This window comes from Alternaria arborescens (assembly GCF_004154835.1).
Source record: "Alternaria arborescens strain FERA 675 chromosome Unknown contig_14, whole genome shotgun sequence".
Taxonomy (NCBI): Eukaryota; Fungi; Ascomycota; class Dothideomycetes; order Pleosporales; family Pleosporaceae; genus Alternaria; species Alternaria arborescens.
The window spans coordinates 70,770-89,997 of NW_021167869.1; the positions used below are offsets into that span (position 1 = coordinate 70,770).

The following is a 19,228-nucleotide window of genomic DNA, read 5'->3' on the forward strand; positions in this document are numbered from 1 at the left end:
GCCTAGCGATATTGTCGGCCTTCCTGAAATTTGTAGCGCGAACTTTTGCCCGCAGGACCACGACGCCGAACCGCAACAATGGCGATCCAAAAGAAGGTGCGCAAACATGGGAATAACACGTGCGACAGCAGCTAATCCCGCAACAGCACGGAAAAGGTCGTCTCGACAAATGGTACAAGCTCGCCAAGGAGAAGGGCTACCGTGCCCGTGCCGCCTTCAAGTTGATCCAACTGAACAAAAAGTACAACTTCCTCGAGAAGAGCAAGGTCTTGATTGATCTTTGCGCTGCGCCCGGGTCATGGTGTCAGGTCGCTTCAGAGGTATTTCGCTGTGCTCAACACCATGCGCCTACGTACTAAAGACCCCAGGTTATGCCCGCGAACTCCCTCATTGTCGGTGTCGATCTCGCCCCAATCAAGCCTATCCCACGATGCATCACCTTCCAGAGCGATATTACTACAGACAAATGCCGGGCGACGCTGCGCCAACATCTCAAGCATCTCAAGTGTGACACGGTACTCCACGATGGTGCGCCCAACGTCGGAACTGCGTGGGTGCAGGATGCCTTTACCCAGGCCGAGCTTGTCTTGCAATCCATGAAATTGGCTACAGAATTCTTGGTCGAAGGAGGAACTTTCGTAACCAAGATTTTCAGATCCAAGGACTACAACTCACTTCTCTGGGTCTTCAATCAGTTGTTCGCCAAGGTCGAAGCAACCAAGCCTCCCTCCTCCCGAAACGTCTCCGCCGAAATCTTCGTCGTCTGCCGCGGCTACAAAGCCCCCAAGCACCTCGACCCCAAGTTCCTTGACGCTCGCAGTGTCTTCGCCGAACTCTCGGACCCTACGCCTAACAACGAAGCCAAGGTCTTCAAGCCCGAAGTCAAGAAGAGGAAGCGTGAGGGTTACGAGGAGGGAGACTGGACCCAGTTCAAAGAGGTACCTGTATCCGACTTCATTCAGACAACCGACCCCATCGCCATGCTGGGTGGTCTGAACAAGCTCAGTTTTGAACAAAAGCCAAACGGCGACATCGCCGTCGCAACCATCGACAAGCTGCCGGAAACAACAAAGGAGATCAGGGATTGCTGTGCCGATCTCAAGGTACTAGGTCGGGCTGACTTCAAGCGCCTTCTTCGTTGGCGACTGAGGGTACGCGAGATCTTTGGTTTTGCCACTAAGAAGACAAAGGCTCAAGAAGAAGAAAAGGCCAAAGAAGCGCAAGAAGGCGACGAGGTCGCGGAGATTGAGTCAATGGACGAAGAGATGCAAATCCAGGAAGAGCTCGAGCGACTGAAGGAGAAGGACTCCAAGGCGAGGAAGAAGCAGCGCCGAGCTGAAAATGAGCGCAAGCAAAAAGAGATCACTCGTTTGCAGATGAACATGGCCACACCTTTCGAGATTGGTTTGGAACAGGCTGGACCAACAGGCGAGGATTCCATGTTCGCCCTGAAGGCTGTAGACAAAGCCGGCGCTCTCAACAAGATCGCCAAGGGCAAGATGGCTCAAGTCGTTGAACGCGAGCAGCCAGAAGAGATTGAAGAGGAGCCTGAGACTGACGACGAAGAGGATCGTCTGGAGCGAGAGCTCGACTCCATGTACGGCGATTACGTCGAGCAGCGATCAGCACGAGACGCCAAGTACAGAGCGAAGCGCGCGAGGAAACAGGACGACGATGGAGAGTGGAACGGATTCTCTGATGAGGACAAGGAGCAAAGTGACGACGAGGAACTCGTACAGGACGCTGACAGTGATTGGAGCGATGACGAGGAGGAAGGGCCCAAAGGACTGATCACCGATCTTGATAACGAGGAGCAGCCAAAGACAGGTCTCACAAAGCGCGCAGCACGATTCTTTGACCAGGACATCTTCAAAGGCATTGATGGACTCGAGGATCTGGAGGAAGATGACGACAGCGGTATCGACGTCGAACATGACACCGAGATGAAGGATGAAAGCGCCACACCCGCGCCCGCGGCTGAGACAGGACTGAGCATACGGACGAGCACCAAGACCTCTCAACCAAAGCCAGCCTTGGACGACGAATCCTCAGACGAAGAGGACAAGATCGAAGAAGTCAAGCGCGACGAATCTCAATGGGAGCAAGACAACGTGCCCATGAAGAACGGCAAACCCGATATTGACATCATTACAGCTGAGGCCATGACCCTCGCTCATCAGATGGCCACAGGTCAGAAAACCAAATACGATCTCCTTGACGAGTCCTTCAATCGTTACTCCCTCCGCGACGTTGAAGGCCTACCAGATTGGTTCCTCGACGACGAAAACAAGCACTCCAAACTCCAACGTCCCACCACTGCTGCAGCAGCTACCGCCATCAAAGAGAAGCTTCGCGCTTTGAACGCCCGGCCAATCAAGAAGGTCCGCGAAGCGCAAGCTCGCAAGAAGTTCAAGGCTGCCCAACGCATGGAGAAACTCAAGAAGAAATCCGCGTTACTAGCGGACGAAGAGGGTATGACGGAGAAGGAGAAGGCACAAAGTATTGCCCGGTTGATGTCGAGAGCTGCGAAGAAGAAGCCTAAGCAGAAGGTCAGCGTTATTGTGGCCAAGGGCGGTAACAAGGGTATCAAGAACAGGCCCAAGGGTACCAAGGGTAAATATAAGATGGTCGACGCTCGATTGAAGAAGGATGTCAGGGGTGAAAAGCGGGCTGCCAAGAGGAACAAGAAGAGGTGAAGTGGTGCGTGTTTGTAAGTTTTTGAATCTGCATCATGGAATACGATGTAGACATGTTAGTCGCTGCAATGAAGAAACGTCTTCAGCTGATATACTATATCTCTATCAAGCTTGTGTTATTGGAACAACTTGCTGACGCTCTCCAAATTGTTGAGCCAGTAAGCTTGTGCTTGTGTTTGATAAACGTTGATGATAGGTATACGAACGCGACATTCTAGTTTGTCCCTATCCAGCGTTGTTCAATGTTCTTTCTACTTGTTAGCGTCAGATGGGACTCTGACACTTCGGGTCTTTTGCTGCCACGCTGACAAAAAGAACGCCCGTCTCTCCCCACAACCGCTCTTCGATTGACATCGAGATGCAAAAATAATCCTCCTCCGGGAAGGCTCGAACTTCCAACCTCCTGATTCGCTACTGCAAGCTGTAACAGTCAGACGCGCTAGCCAATTGCGCCACAGAGGATTTTTGAAACGCGCCACACTTGCTATGCGCTTTTCGATGGAAAAATGGAGAATTATGCCCAATATCACTTGCGACAAAACATACACACACATGGCGAGAAAAGTGAAACTGGCGATGTAGACATGTGTGCGTTGTGGGGGACGATGTGGGTCTGACTCGCTTACCCGAGCATAGAACAGCAGGAACTCCAGGATGGACGATGCGATGATGATACAAATGAATTGATCAAGTTGCGCCTTCGTGATTGTGAACTGGGGTATAGTATAGTAGAAAATGCATTTACCCCCTTTTTGTAACGCCAATGAGCAATTGCTCAGCTCGCTATGCAGTAAAAGATGTCGTATGAACGTCATATGTGGTCGTCCGATCCTCACCAGGGCCTGCTCAATGTGTGCCTAGGTGCTCTTCCGGGCTCGCTTCTTCTTTGGCTCCTTCAAAGGTGTCTCGGCGGCCTCGACGACCCCTTCAATCCTGAACTCGTCGCTCTCGAGGTCGAGGACACCCCGCAGGATACTGAAAGTGAAGAAGTCTTTCGTATAGCACGTTACTCCATCTTTCATCAATTTGTGGGCTTCTGCGTCGTCTCTGTCGTCTGCGAGGACAATGCTGCTTCCCGTTCTCTTCACCTTCGCCGCACCAATGATTACATTCTTCGCGCCCGCGGCTTTGCCTACCACCTCGATCTCGGAGAAAGACGCGTATTTCGCCTTAAGGCTTCTTGTGAAGTGAATACTGTATTCCATGAAAGGAGCTTGTGGTTTCCCGAGGACGTCGTCAAGTTTCAGCTTCCACTCCTCCTCCTGCTTAGGAGTGGATGGCTTGAAAGCAGAAACGGCGAGGAGGCGCTTGGCTGACGCAGACTCATACAGCCACTGATCGGTAACGATGGGAATACCACAAGCAATAGCATATAGTACTTTTGTTGTTTTCTGGAGATCACCATCTCTTACACTTCGACGTATTAGTAGAGTGATACGACCGTAGAGAAAGTGCTCACCATAGAAGATTAAACTCATCCGTTAGATTTTCCACATATACCCCACCTTGCTTCTTCAAGAACTTCGCAACCTGGCTTGTCTTTGTAATGGTGGAGTTGCTACAAGCTACACGGGGCGTTGGGCCGTCATAGTCTTCTGTTGTTGTAGATGTAAATCGTTGCGAACTCTTCTGCGCTCGCGGCGGCATCGTTGACAAATCTTCCTTGGCAACGTCGACATTGCTCAACCGACTGTCTTCGGTATCACTGTCAGCTGTCTTTGCGCGCTTACTAGGCCCAGCAAGTGCTTCATTGTCGGCTTCTGGTGCCTCTTCCTGTGATGTGGGAAGTGTGCGCTTCTTGGATAATCTGGCTGGAATCTGTACTTGTGGCGAAGATACTCTACCACTCGAGAGCAGGTTTGACTGCGCACGGTCCTGCAATTCACTGGTCCTGGCTGTCGAGAAGGCCGCTGCTTCTTGCTCTGGCTCCGCTTCGGGGTCCTTCGAGATATTAGGCGTATACTTGGCTAGCTTGTTGACGTCGCTGGCGAAGTCTGGCGGATTGAAGTTTGCATCACGAAACGCAGGCGTATGATCTACACGATCCGTAGTTGGGGTTTCTTTAACGATAGTAATCGATCTTTGATTCGAGAGCCGAGGCGTCGCTTGAGGCTGCGGCTGCGTCTGCTTTAGTGACGTTGCATCAACAACGGGCTCCTTCGAATCTTCATCTTCGGTATCTTCCTCGTGTATTTCAGCGACATCGTTCACATTCGCTGCAGCTGACGAGTTGACCTGAACCTCCGAGTCTGTCCAATGACAAACGAGATTAGTTTCAGCTTTTGAAAATCCCAACACATCGCCATGGCGCAGGAAGATTGCTTCTGAGCGTCCGTCACTTGGTGGTTGTAATTGAAAATGCGAAGTCGATGAGCTGTTCGTATGCGGTTGGAAAGGCAAGATAGTTAATGTATCTGTGATGGCTTCTACTTTGACTCCAAAGAGCCCGACAACTATAACGGTAAGAGATTGCGCCTCATACCAAAGCTCATGTAGAAGACATACCGATGCGGCCAAGCTCACGAAAGAGACCCGGCAATGGCGGGTCGCGTACCACGGAAGGGGGTTTGGATGCAAGAGCTAAGACGATGTGTGCCACGCCCTCTTCTGGCAGGCGAAATTGACTCATGCCTGGCGCTGCCGCCGTGTGTGAAGAGACCTAAAGTTCGGTATACGAAGTCAGTACATGCCTCACAATTAGTACGTACAGGAACTCGACTAACCAGCGTCCACATCCTGAGTCGTCTGACGCGTCGTGGCGGATGTTAGATCGCGTATGTCAAAGTCAACGCGAGGTCACGTTTGCCTGGTGGAGGTCGGGGCTGCTGGTGAGCTAACGGTGACGTGCATAATAAGTGGGGCTATATGGCGATTCGTTGCGACTGCCGCCAACCTGTTCCTCCGAAACAGGAACGGCTTTGCCTTATCCATCCTACAGCAAGGGGTTAGATGTGAATGATGTGGTGCTATGGTTGCATACCCGCATGTTGTGCTATGCAATTTGGCCACCGTCCATGCTATGTGCAATTGGTCCCTGTACACCGGTACCCAAAGGTCTCAAAGCTCAGGCGGCCGTAGTCGAAGAACAATAGTAAGGAATTCGCGCTATCTGATCACAACCCCATCCCACACCACAAACAATGCATCTAATAGATCTGCGCTTTACTTTGAGCGACTCTGTAACCCGTTGCAAGACAGGAGGAGAGTGACAACCGCAAGCGTTGGTTAAGCTTCACCGGGCCGAAGCGAGTACACAGATGCATTCAGGTGAAGGAACCGCGGAACAATAGTAAGGGCGTCAAGTAACTCTGAGACTTCATCTTCACCTTTTTCCAGCTAGCTATAGTCATAAGTCGAGATATCGAAACAGTCGCACGCTGTCGCTGCGGTTGCTATTATCCGCTCGGGATCCGAAAGCCATCACTCCCAGTCACTTTGTCGACGACCATGTCTAGCAACAATCTCCATTGCAGAAGCAACCCTGTCCTCTAGCTATTATATCCCGACCCTCTACACGATAAAGCTTCGGTCTTCCTCGCTACTGAGCTCCTTCGCTCTTTTCTCAAACTCTACTTCATCCTACCTTTCTTCCAATTTATTACCTCAGGCGGCTTCTATCTGGACCTGCAACCAGACACCGCTATCCCAAGCAATCCGCAAACTCCCGATAATACAAACTGCCATGGACGGAATTGCACAGAGCATCCAGTTTCCTCCTAACTTCGATCCATGGAACCAGAGTTTCACTCTTGCTGTATCAGATGGCTACGGCGAATGGTCAGCCGTGCCGGTGAACATGAAGTCGCTGGATGACTATCGCATCTACGGCTTTCGTCTCGCTATCAGCTACGGGACAGGTTTTGGTGTATCACTCATGCTCTTGGTCGTTCTCCTCCTTCTGACTAAGGCTGAGAAACGCAAGTCCTTCATCTTCTTCCTCAACGCTGCCTGTCTGCTCACCAACGCCATCCGCTGCCTGCTGTTCTGCACTTGGGTCACCGGTAACTTCTACGACCCTTACACCGTCTTATCTGGAAATCGAAGTCGTTTGACCAGCGCAGACTTTGCTAGCTTCATCACCATCAACATTTTTGGTGTTATCGTTACTATCCTCGTCTTCATGTCACTCAGTCTCCAAGTCTGGATCGTTTGCGTCACCACACCGCCTCTACAACGCAGCATCATCATGGGTACAACCACTGTCATGGCCTGCATTGCGCTTGTATTCAGACTTGCTGCCGTCTATCTGAGCACCAAATTGACTCTGAATGCTTTGGATACCGACTCCATCTTGGTCTTAGTTGCGGTCTCTTACATCCTACAAGCTGTGTCCATCTGGATATTCAGCTGCGTTTTTACGTACAAACTAGGCCACGCTATCATTCAGAGGCGTCGTCTCAATATGCCACAGTTTGGACCAATGCAGATTGTTTTCATCATGGGCTGCCAGACCATGTTCGTACCAGGTACATTTGCCCATGCGAGCTTGAGTCTTGAAACATATCTGACACACTTGTAGCCATCTTTGCGTCTCTTCAGTTCGCAAACATTCTCCCTGAGATCGTCGCCCATGTTCTCACGATGATATGCATCTTCCTTCCATTCTCCGCCATCTGGGCTGGCGTCGTCAACGACCAAAATCTTGCCACGAGAGGACCTGATTCTCACCAACGGCTGATCAGGAGCGACTTCCACGACAAATCTGCACCCTCAACCCTCAGTGAAAGCTCAACTGTTTGCGAAAAGAGCCGTCAGATGAGCTCATGGTCGGACATGAAGAGTAAGGATCACGAGAGTCTTATCACCACCCCAACCTCGCATATTCACAACAAAAGCATCGACGAAAACTGCATCCGAGTCGACCGTAAATTCGGCTTCTCGCGTGAAGACGCCACCGACCAAGTCTAGCCGCCAGTGACTGCACCCTTGGCCTACACCCGCCCATCTCCAGTACCTCGGCGAGCGTACTTTCATGACGCAGTTTGCATGCGCATGGGAAACCAGGAATGAGTGTGGTGAGCGAATAGATACGGCGAACACTAAGAGGCGGATGATCATCATGCGACACGTATCAGTGACGCACCCCGGAGGCGTACGCTTTTCACCATTTGTAATTTCAGGGATATGGTTCGAGATGGTTCAGAGTCCACATTCATTGAATTTTTCATTACCCATATGTACACATAGTCGTATCTCCCCCACCTCTAAGTTATTTCATTAGCAAATACTACACTCTGCTACAACCACTTCGCTGAATATTGCCTGTAAATGTGATGACCTCAATTCTGCACTCAGTTCTATCTGGCATATCAGTCGCTAGTGGTTCGACAGATATGCAATATATGCAACGCCATCCCGACGCGCGGGACGGCAAGGAACTTGATTTCGGTCTCCGAGGCAGAACATGCCCGCATTTGCCTCCCCGCACCACGTCTTCTCCTCGCAATTAGGATGAAATGCCATGTATTCTCTTGCTGTAGCATCATTGATTCTGAATGCCGTGGACATTTAAGCCGACGATGACATATAAATTTATATTGTCTTCACCAATTGGGGAAACCTCTTGGAGCACCTTTCATTACGAAAGAAACTAAACCTCCTTTAGCGAGCTCTTCTACAGCACACAACATATAGCGTGCTGGAGTAGGCTAAAGGAAGAGGTTCTCAAGGGATATTCAGCTTCTCCCTTGGATATGGTGGGAACATGGGATACGAACATCTTCGTATGTGAGCCTTGACTGGGTTTAGCGCAAAGCTTAGCCTGCTGACACGAATAGATCGGCGTCATTGGCTCAGTTTTAGGCACCCCGCTTGTTGATCCTATACCAATGACTACGCACGCCGACACGTCGCGACGCGTCTGCTATGCGACTCATCAATGTTAGAACACTCGAACTCCAGTGGTTCAACGACGATGCTATTCCCAAGTACGCCATCCTTTCCCATACCTGGGGCTCGGATGAGGTCAACTACCAAGAATTCGTTTGGATTAGTAAAGCTCGAGCAATTTCCGCTTCTCCTAACCTAGCATCTACTCAAGATGCTCATAACACACTCATGCTAGCTCTGGAGTTGATGATTCGAGGCAGCTCAGGACCCGGAGGCTTATCAGAAGAGGATCTCCTGAAGCGGGTCGGCTACAGCAAGATATTGAACGCAGCTGAGCAAGCACAGGGCTTGGGCTGTAACTATCTCTGGGTGGATACGTACGTTGATTTCCTCACATCAACAGCATGTGAAACATAGGCTGACTTTATACGTTGATATTAGGTGCTGTATTGACAAGACATCAAGTGCAGAGCTCCAAGAAGCCATCAACTCCATGTATCGATGGTACAGAGACGCCGAAGTTTGCATCGTCTATCTGGGTGACATCCCCAAACCACGCTCAGGTAATTATACAACTGCCTCCGAAATCGCAAGAGCATCTCTCAAAAGTTGCCGATGGGCACGTCGTGGTTGGACTTTACAGGAGCTGATCGCACCAATTGTATGTCGCTTCTACTTCCAGGATTGGACCTTGATGGGCGAAAAAGTTGAATTTTTGGAAGAGTTATCCGACGCCACAGGTATTCCAGTTCGTGTACTTGATGACAGAAATTTACTTAGCGAAGTCTCAATCGCGGAGAGAATGTCATGGGCGGCACATCGGCAAAGCACACGTATAGAGGATGTAGCATATGTGAGTGTTTCTATGCAAAATGCAAGTTAGACACGCACTGATTTTGTATACGAATATCTAGTGTTTGTTGGGCATCTTCGACATTCATATGCCATTGCTTTATGGAGAGGGTAGTAAGGCTTTCATTCGCTTACAAGAAGAGATACTAAGGACTACTGACGACTACTCTTTATTTGCCTGGTGCGCAACTACATCCGAGCATTCAACGTACCGAGGATTACTTGCGCGCCATCCTGAGGAATTCCAGCACTGCCGTTCTGTAGAGCACGAGAATGTCGTCTCTACATTCCCCATTGGGTTCACGCCAATCGGGTTACGTGTGCAGTTCGAATTTTTACCTGATCAAGACAAGAGCCGTGTGCTAGCCATGATTCGCTCAAGCAACCAGCTGAACCAGCGCCTAGCTATCACACTAAAGTGCTTAGATGGAGGGATGCAATACGCACGCGTCGATGCTGGTGCTCTAGTTCCCATCGATGACTGGCCTACTGGAAAACTTCATACCATCTATGTACGACAGAAACCTTCTATACCACCTGAATTCACGACCACTGAGTTCAAGAGCTTCCATATTCGTCGTCGAGTTTCTAACCAGGCCACACCTAATGTTCGTATGATCAGCGTTACACCTCGAAATGCCTGGGATGAAACCACCCACGAGCTACGTATACCAGATCATGTCACAGAATTCTGGGGCGCTGTAATGCTGCGCGTCCAATCAGCAGCATATGCGCACTCCTTGAGCTTTCCAGTAGCATTTGGCTTCAACCGATCGACGTGTCACTACTGGTGTAAAGCGATTCCCAACTTTACCCCACCACAGGATGGTCAGACCGGTGGTACCTGGCCCCAAGCCGTGAAGAGAAGAATACCAGACGAGGTGTACGACCCACTAAGAGGGACTGACGTAAGGAATGATATGTTCTTAGTTGGAGATAGCATGCTAGGTATCAACGTCAGCATCGTGGCGGGATTGTGTGGGGACAGCATCGCATTGCAGGTACTCATCGATGGACTAGTTAGATGGGCATGAAACAACAGTTTCTTGATGCTGCTCATGTGTCACAGGGTTTCAATATGTCAGGTTGTAATTGAAAGACAACGACGTTCTGCAAATCTGCTGTTCTCACCGACCCGCTAAACCAATCGGAGAAAGGACGAGTCGCCTTACTCTCACACCACCACGCACGATGTCCGAGAACACACCACTTTTTTTTAATCTTTGAACATGCAATCTAATAAGTACATTAGAACGATGGAATCGCACTGGATAGTAAGATACTGGTGGCTGTCACAATGCCCAGCGTTACCACCATCACTTTCTTCTTACTCTTAACCCTTGCCATATCCATTCAGTTCTTTATCTCTTCGCCCATGACTAGTTCCGCTAACATATCGTGGGCCGAGGGTCCTTGTAAGCTAATCGCAACGCCGCAGTTTGCGACGAACAAGGTATTTCGCGCGTAGCATTCTTACTGGAATATGCTAATTTAATACTCAGGACGACATCTTTACAATCGGAGCAACGCACATGGCACACATCCACAACGCCATACTGCGAGGGTACAACACTATATATCTGCAAGCTCCTCATGTTCGAGAAGTAGATAAAACAGCGTTCGTCGGGTACGCACAAACATGGTATCGCTTCATCAAGAGCCACCACGACGATGAGGAAGCGGAGTTGTTCCCCAAGGTAGAAGACATGTTAAGATCCAAAGATATCTGGAAAGAGACACATGAAGAACACGGTAATGACACCTTCTTCTTCTTCTTCTTTCAGTTGCTATGGGGTCAACATCTAACATAAGACCGACGTAGAATCTTTTCTTAGCGGCCTAGCAAGCTACAAGACCTACCTGAATTCCCTCTCTTCCCCGCAGTATTTCAACGGAAAAGAGCTTGTAAGCATTATGGACTCGTTTCAAACCGCCTTCATGCATCACTTCCACCACGAGATCAGCACAATAGCTGCTTTCGCAGACCACCCCTCCGCTCCAGCACCAAACACCCCAGAAGCAGAGCTCGCCGCGACTATGTTCAAAGCATGGGGTAAGAAGACTGTTACTAAAGCAGGAACCTTTGATGTCGTACCATTCTTCCTAATGAACCTGGATGCTACATTTGAGGATGGCAGATGGGCAAACTGGCCTCCTATGCCGGCGCCGGTGAGGTGGGGGCTGGTCAATGTAGCTGGTAGTGTCCACTGGACGTGGTGGAAATTCTCTAGTTGTGATGGTGGAGGAAGGCCAAAGGAGTTGTATGCGTTAAAGCGGGAAGATGAGGAGTGAATTTATTGGCTTTCATGGCTCTGCAAGGATACGAATACGTTCAACAATGCAATCGAAAGATCGATAGTAAGTCCCCAAAGTGTTTGCTGAAGTTTCGAATCCCACGTTGTTCGGCTAGGATGTCATGGATTCTGGCAAGCTGCGTTGAAGTTTGTGGTATTCGAGTTCAGTATTGCCTAAGATTTGTTCTTAAGACCAAAGCTTTGTTATGCTCTTCCAACCTTGAAGCTCAAAATCTTACCATTGTTAGCCAGATATTCACTTTCACTTTCAACATGTACTCACATCATTCTTTCCTACAGCAACAACATCGTCCTCTGCAACTCTTCTCCCGCCCTCGGTTTCCACATATGCCATGGGTGCATCACCCATGACCTTCCTGTACACATCACCCACCGTGCTTCCCTTCTTAACAAGTACACAATCCCTGAACACAGCCGTTGAGCTCGCACTTCCGCTAGTATACGTATGTATATTCCGAACTGGGAAGACTGGCACTAGACCAAGGAGTTCCGCTGCTCGAGACAGGACTTGTACGACGCCTGTACTACCGAATCGGTAAAGAACCATATCTTTCAGGTTTTCAATACGTGTCGTGAGCTTCTCGTCCAGCTCTTTCAGTCCGCCTCCATCAGGGTCGCCCTGCTCGATCAAGTCTTCTCTCGTGTCGACGAACTCACTGCCTTCTGTGTATTTGATAAAGCCTTGTTTTGCCAGCTTCCTCAGGAAAACTTCTGATATGGCACTGCACAGCACTATGCTCTTCGGGTCTGCGGTTTTCGCAATCTTGGCTATGTTCTTGTCGGCGTCGGGATGATCAATCTTGTTAAGGGCGATGACGGTAGGAAATTTCTCGTCGGTGAAGGCGTTTACCACTCGTTCGATGGTCTCGTCAGACCAATCTTGTAGTGGTTCCTTGAGGGCAAGACGATCGAGGCAGCGCGCGACGACACTGGACGTTGACCCGTATCCCGAGAATTGGTTCTGTAATGTCTCGACCGCCGTAGCCTTGATAGCGACATGCCTCCTCTTGATGCTGCCCCACTTCTCCATGAGGTTGCCTTGTATCCATCTCACAATCTCACTCCTCAGCCAAACAATATCCTGACTTGGATCGTATCCTCTTGTCGCCTTACCCTCTGCGTCGGTTGTTCCGCTTACGTCAACTACGTGTACCAGCGCATCTGCGTGTCGCAAGTCGTCCAAGAACCTGTTCCCGAGACCTTTTCCCATATGTGCGCCTGGAACAAGACCGGCGACATCAAGAAGTTCTATAGGGACGGATCGCCGTCCTTGGACGCAGCCACCGTAGTTGGGCTTGCAGCGGTCGGCAAGGTTGAGGCGCGCGCAGGGGCATTCGATTTGGAGATAGCCAATGGCGCGCTGGGGATCGATAGTCGTGAATCTGGACACGTCGGGTTAGGAGCTGATGGTACGATGATTGCGATAGGGGCGGTAGAATAGTAAAGCGGTATGCGCTGCGCCGTCGCATGCAGCCGGTTGGAGAGGGACGACTTACGGAAAGTTACCTACTTATCATCAGCCTATACAGCTTCCAATATGTTCATACGTGTACGGACCGACTTTGGAGGTAGCATCTGTCAAACTGCCATGGAACACATCTCAGAAAGATTCACCAAGGAGGAGGAGGGATGGCGGGGCACTGCGCACCTGTTTAGAGTTGTCGACTTGCCGGACGACGGCTTGCCCACGAGGCCGATCAGCGGGTCGCGAGGCATTTTCAATCAAAGCAAAGAAAGAAGGACTGGGTATCAAACAAGTATTGTCGCGTGGTGAGGGCTGTGGTGCAGAAGTCGCAACCAACAGTCAAATTCGCGATAGTGCTTATCGATAACGCACTGACATCACCAGGAGTCAGCAACTCAGTGCAGTACATGCATTCCACCAAGGACACGCGACTCGTAAATCTCAAATCGCGGAACCCCATTCATCGCATTACAAATTCTAGAAGAACATGTCTATCTTGTTACAACGCCCTAGAATGCTGTTCATATCAAGATTTCACTGTCCTCCCCACTATCCAAGAAACCCACCAATACACCTGATGAAAATAATGCTCCAACTAGAGACTTTTTCGGGGTATAAACGTCGCTGAATGGGAAAACATAACATCTGCAACCATATCTGCACAAAAGTCCCTAACAACCTAACCCCAAGCTGCCAGCAGGCTAACACCCCATTATTATATAGTAAGAAACCTCATGAGATGCCCAAGTAATCGTTAATCTATATTGAGAATATCTCCCGGTTTCGTAAATTTATGTGTGCGTTTTCTACAACATTGTTAGCAGCTTGTCGGCCTCAAGCTAGGCGTCAAGTTTGCGACTTACGAGACTGGCAATGGCCGCAGCCGAAGCGAGGTCTGGCTTGCCTGACACACTTCGCTGCGCTGCGCGTGGCAGGCCACTCCCACTTGTGGCATTGAGTGGGGCTCCATTTGCGGCACGCTTAGTACCCGCTGCTCCAGGTGCAAGTCCTTGCACCGTTGAATGACGCCTCGCGGGAGCAGAAGTCTTTACAGGGGAGGTGCCGCTCGACACCTGGCGTTGACCGCTGGCTGCGGTCCCACGACTGAAACTAGATACTGGAGGCTCTGGAAGAGGTCGGACGCGTGGCTGCGCCGATTGTGGAGGCGGCATTCGCTTTGCAGGCGAAGAAACGCCAGAGGGGCCGTTGAAAGGTCGTCGTTGTTGACTGGTTTTGCGAACGCCAGTGATGAACTCATGCTGCATGGCTTCATCGGGCTTCATTCGGCGTTCGGGATCCCATCGTAGACAGCGCGTGATGAAATCGAGGAAAGCCTCGTCATCACACTTCAAAGCTTGCTGTAGTGTCTTCGAGCTGGGCCTTCGCCTGCGACCTTTTGACGAGACGGTGACTCTGGGCTTACCGAGCGAATCAAAGAACAATTTCTTCCTGCTACTCTTCTCGATAAGATGCTTCTCCGGGGGTCCAAATATCTCCATGATGCAAGCAAGCTGCTCTTGTTCATTCTCTCCAGGAAAGATAGGGTAGCCAGTTAGTAGTTCGGCAAGAATACAACCCAGACTCCACATGTCAATCGGCAATCCGTAGCTCATACCAAGGATGACCTCGGGCGAACGGTAGAATCGCGACTGGATATACGTGTAAACCTTCTCGGTCTCGAAGCAACTTGATCCAAAATCGATGACCTTGATTTCCGAGTGCAGCGGGTGCGCAAGCAGAATATTCTCCGGCTTCAGATCGCAGTGAATGACCTTCTGGGTCTTCAGAAGAGTCAATGAAGCCAACATCTGTTTGCAGAACCGGCGGATCAGACGGAGAGAGAAGCCCTTGAATTCGTGTGCCTTGATGAACTCGTACAGGTTCATACCGAGAAGCTCAGTAGAGATGCAAAGATGGCCGCGGAAGTAGAAGCTCTGGGTGAAGTTGATCATACTGTGCTTGTTGTCGGGATCCTGATGTTTGTCAGCAAGTTGTCCCTGTTAAATGGTTCAAATTTACTTACCCATTCACGCAACTTCTGGAGAATGTTGACTTCGACCAGAGCTTGCTGATGGAACCTCTTCTTGTTACGAATGATCTTGATCGCTTCGAGTCCTCCCGTCTTATGGTCTACGCAGCGCACGACCTGTCCGAAACTACCCTTTCCGAGCACATCAACGACTTCGTATCTGTAGGCAAGGTGGTCTCCAAGGACAATGTTGTAATCGCCACGTTCGTCGTCGTAGCCAAAGTTCGCTGTCTGCGCATTAAGGTCGCCGACGTGCTTCTTGGCATTCTTCGTTCCACAGAAGTACACTTCTTTGTAGTCGATAATCTCCCCCCTCTCGAATATGTTCAGGTTGGCCATACGTACAGCATCACTTGGAGTGACACGCTCCTTGGCCGTGGCGCGCTTGCGAAGCTCATCAACATCCCTCGCCGCATGCTCAAAATCTTTCCGCTTCGAAGCAAGCTTCTTCATCTCCTCGTCGGCTAATAGATCGTCCCGATCTAGATTGGGGTCGAGATTACGAGCTTTGAGCATGTTTGACGAGCTCTTCGTACCCAACATCCGCTGCATCGGTGTCAAAATGGACGTGGACTTCTGTGTCACCTGGCTGGTAGCCTGGTCTGTGTGCCCCGACACAGCACGTATTCCACCGCCTCCCACGGGTTTACGAGCACCTGACTTCTCAGCCTCGGTGTCACTTGCGACAGCTGCTGTAGAAGTCTTGCGACGTCCAAAGTCGAGGGATGGTCGGGTTCCACTCTTAGCGGGAGGAGGAGTTGTACCAGTAGCGCCGCTCCAAGTAGCAGACGCAGGTAATCGAGGTGGCGGCATCTCGCTGTGCTTAGGTGGTTGAGGCTGCTGTCTTTGTTCGTCCGTCTTAGTGCCCGGTTTTCGGACCTGTGGATTCTGCGACTGATGTGTCGCAGCTTTTGACGAAGCTCTCCTCCAGCCGCTAAGGCTAAGCTTTCGGCGCAAGGATGAACCAGAAGAAGGCGTTTCTGGCTCTGTCGACTCAGAAGTCTGGATCGAATCCGATGTGTTTTTCTTCTGTAATGGCCGCGGTCCAGCAACCATGCTCTGCATCTCCACATCCTTGGCGGATGACTTGTATTCGCCGCTGGGTCGTGGCTGCAAGCGAGCGAACTCTCCGCTTCCCTTTGGTAATGAATTCGACGAGAAAGGTGTGGTGGCTTGGCGTGTCGGATTCAGGGTCGGAATGGGTATCGTACCGATATTGGGGTGTGTATCAAGCGACGAGTCTGCTGCACGCAAGTTGAATGCTGAACTGCTGCTACGTAAGTGTTTGTGGTATTCATCATGATGGTTGTTCCTTGAGAAGAAGTTCGCCTTGGACGCTGTCATGGGCGTACTAGGCGTTTTGTTGGCAGCACGTTTAGGTGGCGGTGTGACATTACGCTCATCTACTTCGTCAGAAGGCGCAGGGAAAGATGATATCCGGTTGTTGAATGGTGTACCAAGTGGTAGCAGGTTCAGCGGTGGTAGTCTGATTGGCTGCAGATTCTTTTTGCTGGACTGCTGTACCGTGGTGGGCGTCCTCTCAGTTTCCGAACCAGCTCCGACGGTTAACCCTCTTCGATGTCTGATGGACCCTGTACTCCTGTTCAAAACACCACCGTCCTGGGTCTCAATGGGCCGAGGTTCAACTCGTTGTGCATCGGGTGTCGAGACAGCCTCTTGAGATGCTGGAGGCGCGTTCATCTTCGAGTTTGGTGTATTGAATGCAAAACTGCTGCGCTCAGGGTCCTTGGGAGACTCATATGCTTTTGGTATAGCCGGTACTGGAGGAACTTCTTCTTGTTCTCCACCAGCTGAGCTTTGCACGTTTCGTGGCTTTGGCGCAGGCAAACGCGAGCTTGTCGGAGCAGGGTTTGTACGCAACGGTATGGACGAAGGACCGACCTTTAGCGAGTTCAAGCTCGAGTTTGAGGAAAGCGAGATGCCAGAGGCATAAGACTTGCGCTTCTGCTCGGGTGTCGCACGTGCCGAAGAGGGCGTCATGCTCCCTCCCACGGCCAAGGCTGGAGACTGGCTAAAGGCACGCTCGTCGAATGTCTGGTCGCCTTGAGGTGTAGGAGGGCCTACCGGGCCGTTTGGCGGGTGGTTAGGGTTCATGGACAGCCTCCTCAGCCTCCGAGCGTCTGTGGGGCTAATAGTTCGCGCTCCGAGCCCAGATATGTGCGGTGCGGTTGACTGTCGCTTGCTCGACGAGGACGAAGGTGTGTATGATCGTTGCGCCGCGGGAGATCTGCCAGGTGAGCGGGAATGGTCCAAGGGCATGGAACTCGGATCGGGGCTGATAGAGACAGTCAGGTGGCCCGGTTGCTGTTTCGAGGGCGGCTGTAGGGACTTTGCTTTCGCATTGCGTGCGGCAGTTGGAAGCTTGGGTACCCCGGTGGTTGTAGTGTTGAGGTTCGTAGAGAGTGGCTCCCGCCTGTTTCCCTTGTTCAGTGAAGGGGCGCGGCCGAGCGTAGGCATCGTGTTGTCATTCGCGAGTCTGTCCATTTCAAAGCTATTCGTTGGCAGCATTCCAGGGCCAACGCTCTTTCTCGGGGCTCGGGCGGCCGGGTTCGAGGGTGCCTGGGCAGGGAAGTGACTTTGGCGGCGTGATCGGATGGCCATGTTGGTGGGCGGCGGAGGCATCGCAGACGGGTCAGAGCCGGATGCGGTGGAAGCACCACTCGGCTTCCTCGCAGTGGACTGGCTGAAGCGGCGAACGAAAGAGCTGCTACGTGCAGGGCGGGTATCGGTGGGGGCTCCCGTAAACGGCTGCATGTTGTTGCTATTGCTATTGTTATTGCTGTTATTAGGGGTGGTGCTGTCGGCAGGCACGTTGGTCTTGAACGTGCCGGGGGCAGGAAAATCGCTTAGCGCGGGCTCGTAGGAGAGGCTGTTGGCAAAGTCATCGAAGTTGACGGCGGGCAGGAAGTCATATGAGCCAGTGTTCTCGTTGGACTCTCCCTTTGCCGGGCTGCTGATCTGCGGTTGCTTGGTGAAGCTGAAGCGTGGGTTCGAAGGGACGGGGCGCGTGGCCGTCGTCTCGTTGGCGGGCGTGGGGAGGAAGGAGCGTGTCTCAAGAGAGGCAACGCTGGCGCCGCTTGCCATTCTGCTGCTTCACGCGTCAGCTGATCTGTCGTGCAGTTACCTAGGTAGGCCCGGGAGGCTGCGGCGTCGTACCTCTGCTTGTTGAAGTCCTGGGGCCGCTCGCGGGGGCCCAACGGCACCTTGGCCCTGCCTCGTCCTGCGGCGTTGTTGTTGATGGTCGGCAGCGGTCGTGCTGCGCTTATAGCATTGGATGCGCTTGTCTTGCGCAGGCGGCTGCCCTGGTCGCCCGTCTTCTGGAACTTGCGTACGCGGTCTTCTGATGAGGCAGGGTTAGCTCCGTTCGATACGACGTCGCATTACGCGACTGCCCCCATATGCTTTTTCGTACCTGAGGAGCCACTAGAATCCTCGGACATGTTGGACCCTGACCGTTCGGGCACGTTGGTCGATTCCATGGTCCGAGTTGTCGTTCGCGGCTGCGTCGACATGGTCCGCAGATGTCAGCTCCACAGCTGGTCGTCACGACACAAGCAATTGGAGCTCTGCTGTCACGAGATGCTTCAAAGAAAAAAAAGTCTTCCTCTTTCAAAGAACGCCGAGAGGGTCTCCAAGCGTCGAGCTTGGGCACCGAGGGAGACCTATGCCGACATGTCGAACGGACCCGGCTACAGCGGTGAAAGCGATCGGCGGTCGGTAATGATTCGAGCGAACGGCTATCGGAATTATTCAGGGTTGGGCAATGTTGCAGCGCAAAAAGCACGGCGCGGTGTTGCTGCAAAGGGGCGAGGTGGTCGCTGCTGCGGTAGTCGACGTTCGTCAAAGTTACAATGAGGGTCGGCAGCCCGCAAAAGCCACAACTAGGCACTAAGGTTGTCTAGTTGACAGGCCCCCTGTCCATATCTGCCCGTCGCGGCGAATAGGATATTATCAAAACAACTCTCCTCTCCCAGGAAACGGATGCATCGTCCAACGGCCTTACTGTCTCGCTGTCAAGTCA

General features: G+C 51.5%; 6 protein-coding genes across 6 annotated transcripts; 3 read left to right on the plus strand and 3 right to left on the minus strand.

Moving 5' to 3' along the window:
- Positions 1-78: 78 nt before the first annotated feature.
- Positions 79-2,696, plus strand: AA0111_g6476 (AdoMet-dependent rRNA methyltransferase; the record flags this gene model as incomplete). Its single annotated transcript, XM_028652702.1, has 3 exons — positions 79-96; positions 147-320; positions 369-2,696. The coding sequence occupies 3 exons, from the start codon at positions 79-81 to the stop codon at positions 2,694-2,696; spliced, it is 2,520 nt and encodes an 839-aa protein (XP_028505648.1).
- Positions 2,697-3,553: 857 nt separating this feature from the next.
- AA0111_g6477 (hypothetical protein) lies at positions 3,554-5,431 on the minus strand (the record flags this gene model as incomplete). The annotated part of the gene is made up of 4 exons (XM_028652703.1): positions 3,554-4,109; positions 4,156-5,149; positions 5,202-5,355; positions 5,405-5,431. 4 exons carry the CDS (start codon positions 5,429-5,431, stop codon positions 3,554-3,556), a joined length of 1,731 nt encoding a protein of 576 aa, XP_028505647.1.
- Positions 5,432-6,378: 947 nt separating this feature from the next.
- AA0111_g6478 (hypothetical protein) lies at positions 6,379-7,604 on the plus strand (the record flags this gene model as incomplete). The annotated part of the gene is made up of 2 exons (XM_028652704.1): positions 6,379-7,162; positions 7,216-7,604. The coding sequence occupies 2 exons, from the start codon at positions 6,379-6,381 to the stop codon at positions 7,602-7,604; spliced, it is 1,173 nt and encodes a 390-aa protein (XP_028505654.1).
- A 957-nt stretch (positions 7,605-8,561) lies between these two features.
- Positions 8,562-11,669, plus strand: AA0111_g6479 (hypothetical protein; the record flags this gene model as incomplete). Its single annotated transcript, XM_028652705.1, has 6 exons — positions 8,562-8,902; positions 8,967-9,378; positions 9,440-10,285; positions 10,630-10,830; positions 10,880-11,129; positions 11,200-11,669. 6 exons carry the CDS (start codon positions 8,562-8,564, stop codon positions 11,667-11,669), a joined length of 2,520 nt encoding a protein of 839 aa, XP_028505653.1.
- Positions 11,670-11,875: 206 nt separating this feature from the next.
- AA0111_g6480 (putative GTP-binding protein) lies at positions 11,876-13,408 on the minus strand (the record flags this gene model as incomplete). Its single annotated transcript, XM_028652707.1, has 3 exons — positions 11,876-11,905; positions 11,955-13,074; positions 13,341-13,408. 3 exons carry the CDS (start codon positions 13,406-13,408, stop codon positions 11,876-11,878), a joined length of 1,218 nt encoding a protein of 405 aa, XP_028505887.1.
- A 540-nt stretch (positions 13,409-13,948) lies between these two features.
- AA0111_g6481 (Dual specificity protein kinase) lies at positions 13,949-18,686 on the minus strand (the record flags this gene model as incomplete). The annotated part of the gene is made up of 5 exons (XM_028652708.1): positions 13,949-13,963; positions 14,021-15,130; positions 15,181-18,295; positions 18,364-18,547; positions 18,620-18,686. The coding sequence occupies 5 exons, from the start codon at positions 18,684-18,686 to the stop codon at positions 13,949-13,951; spliced, it is 4,491 nt and encodes a 1,496-aa protein (XP_028505888.1).
- Positions 18,687-19,228: the final 542 nt, after the last annotated feature.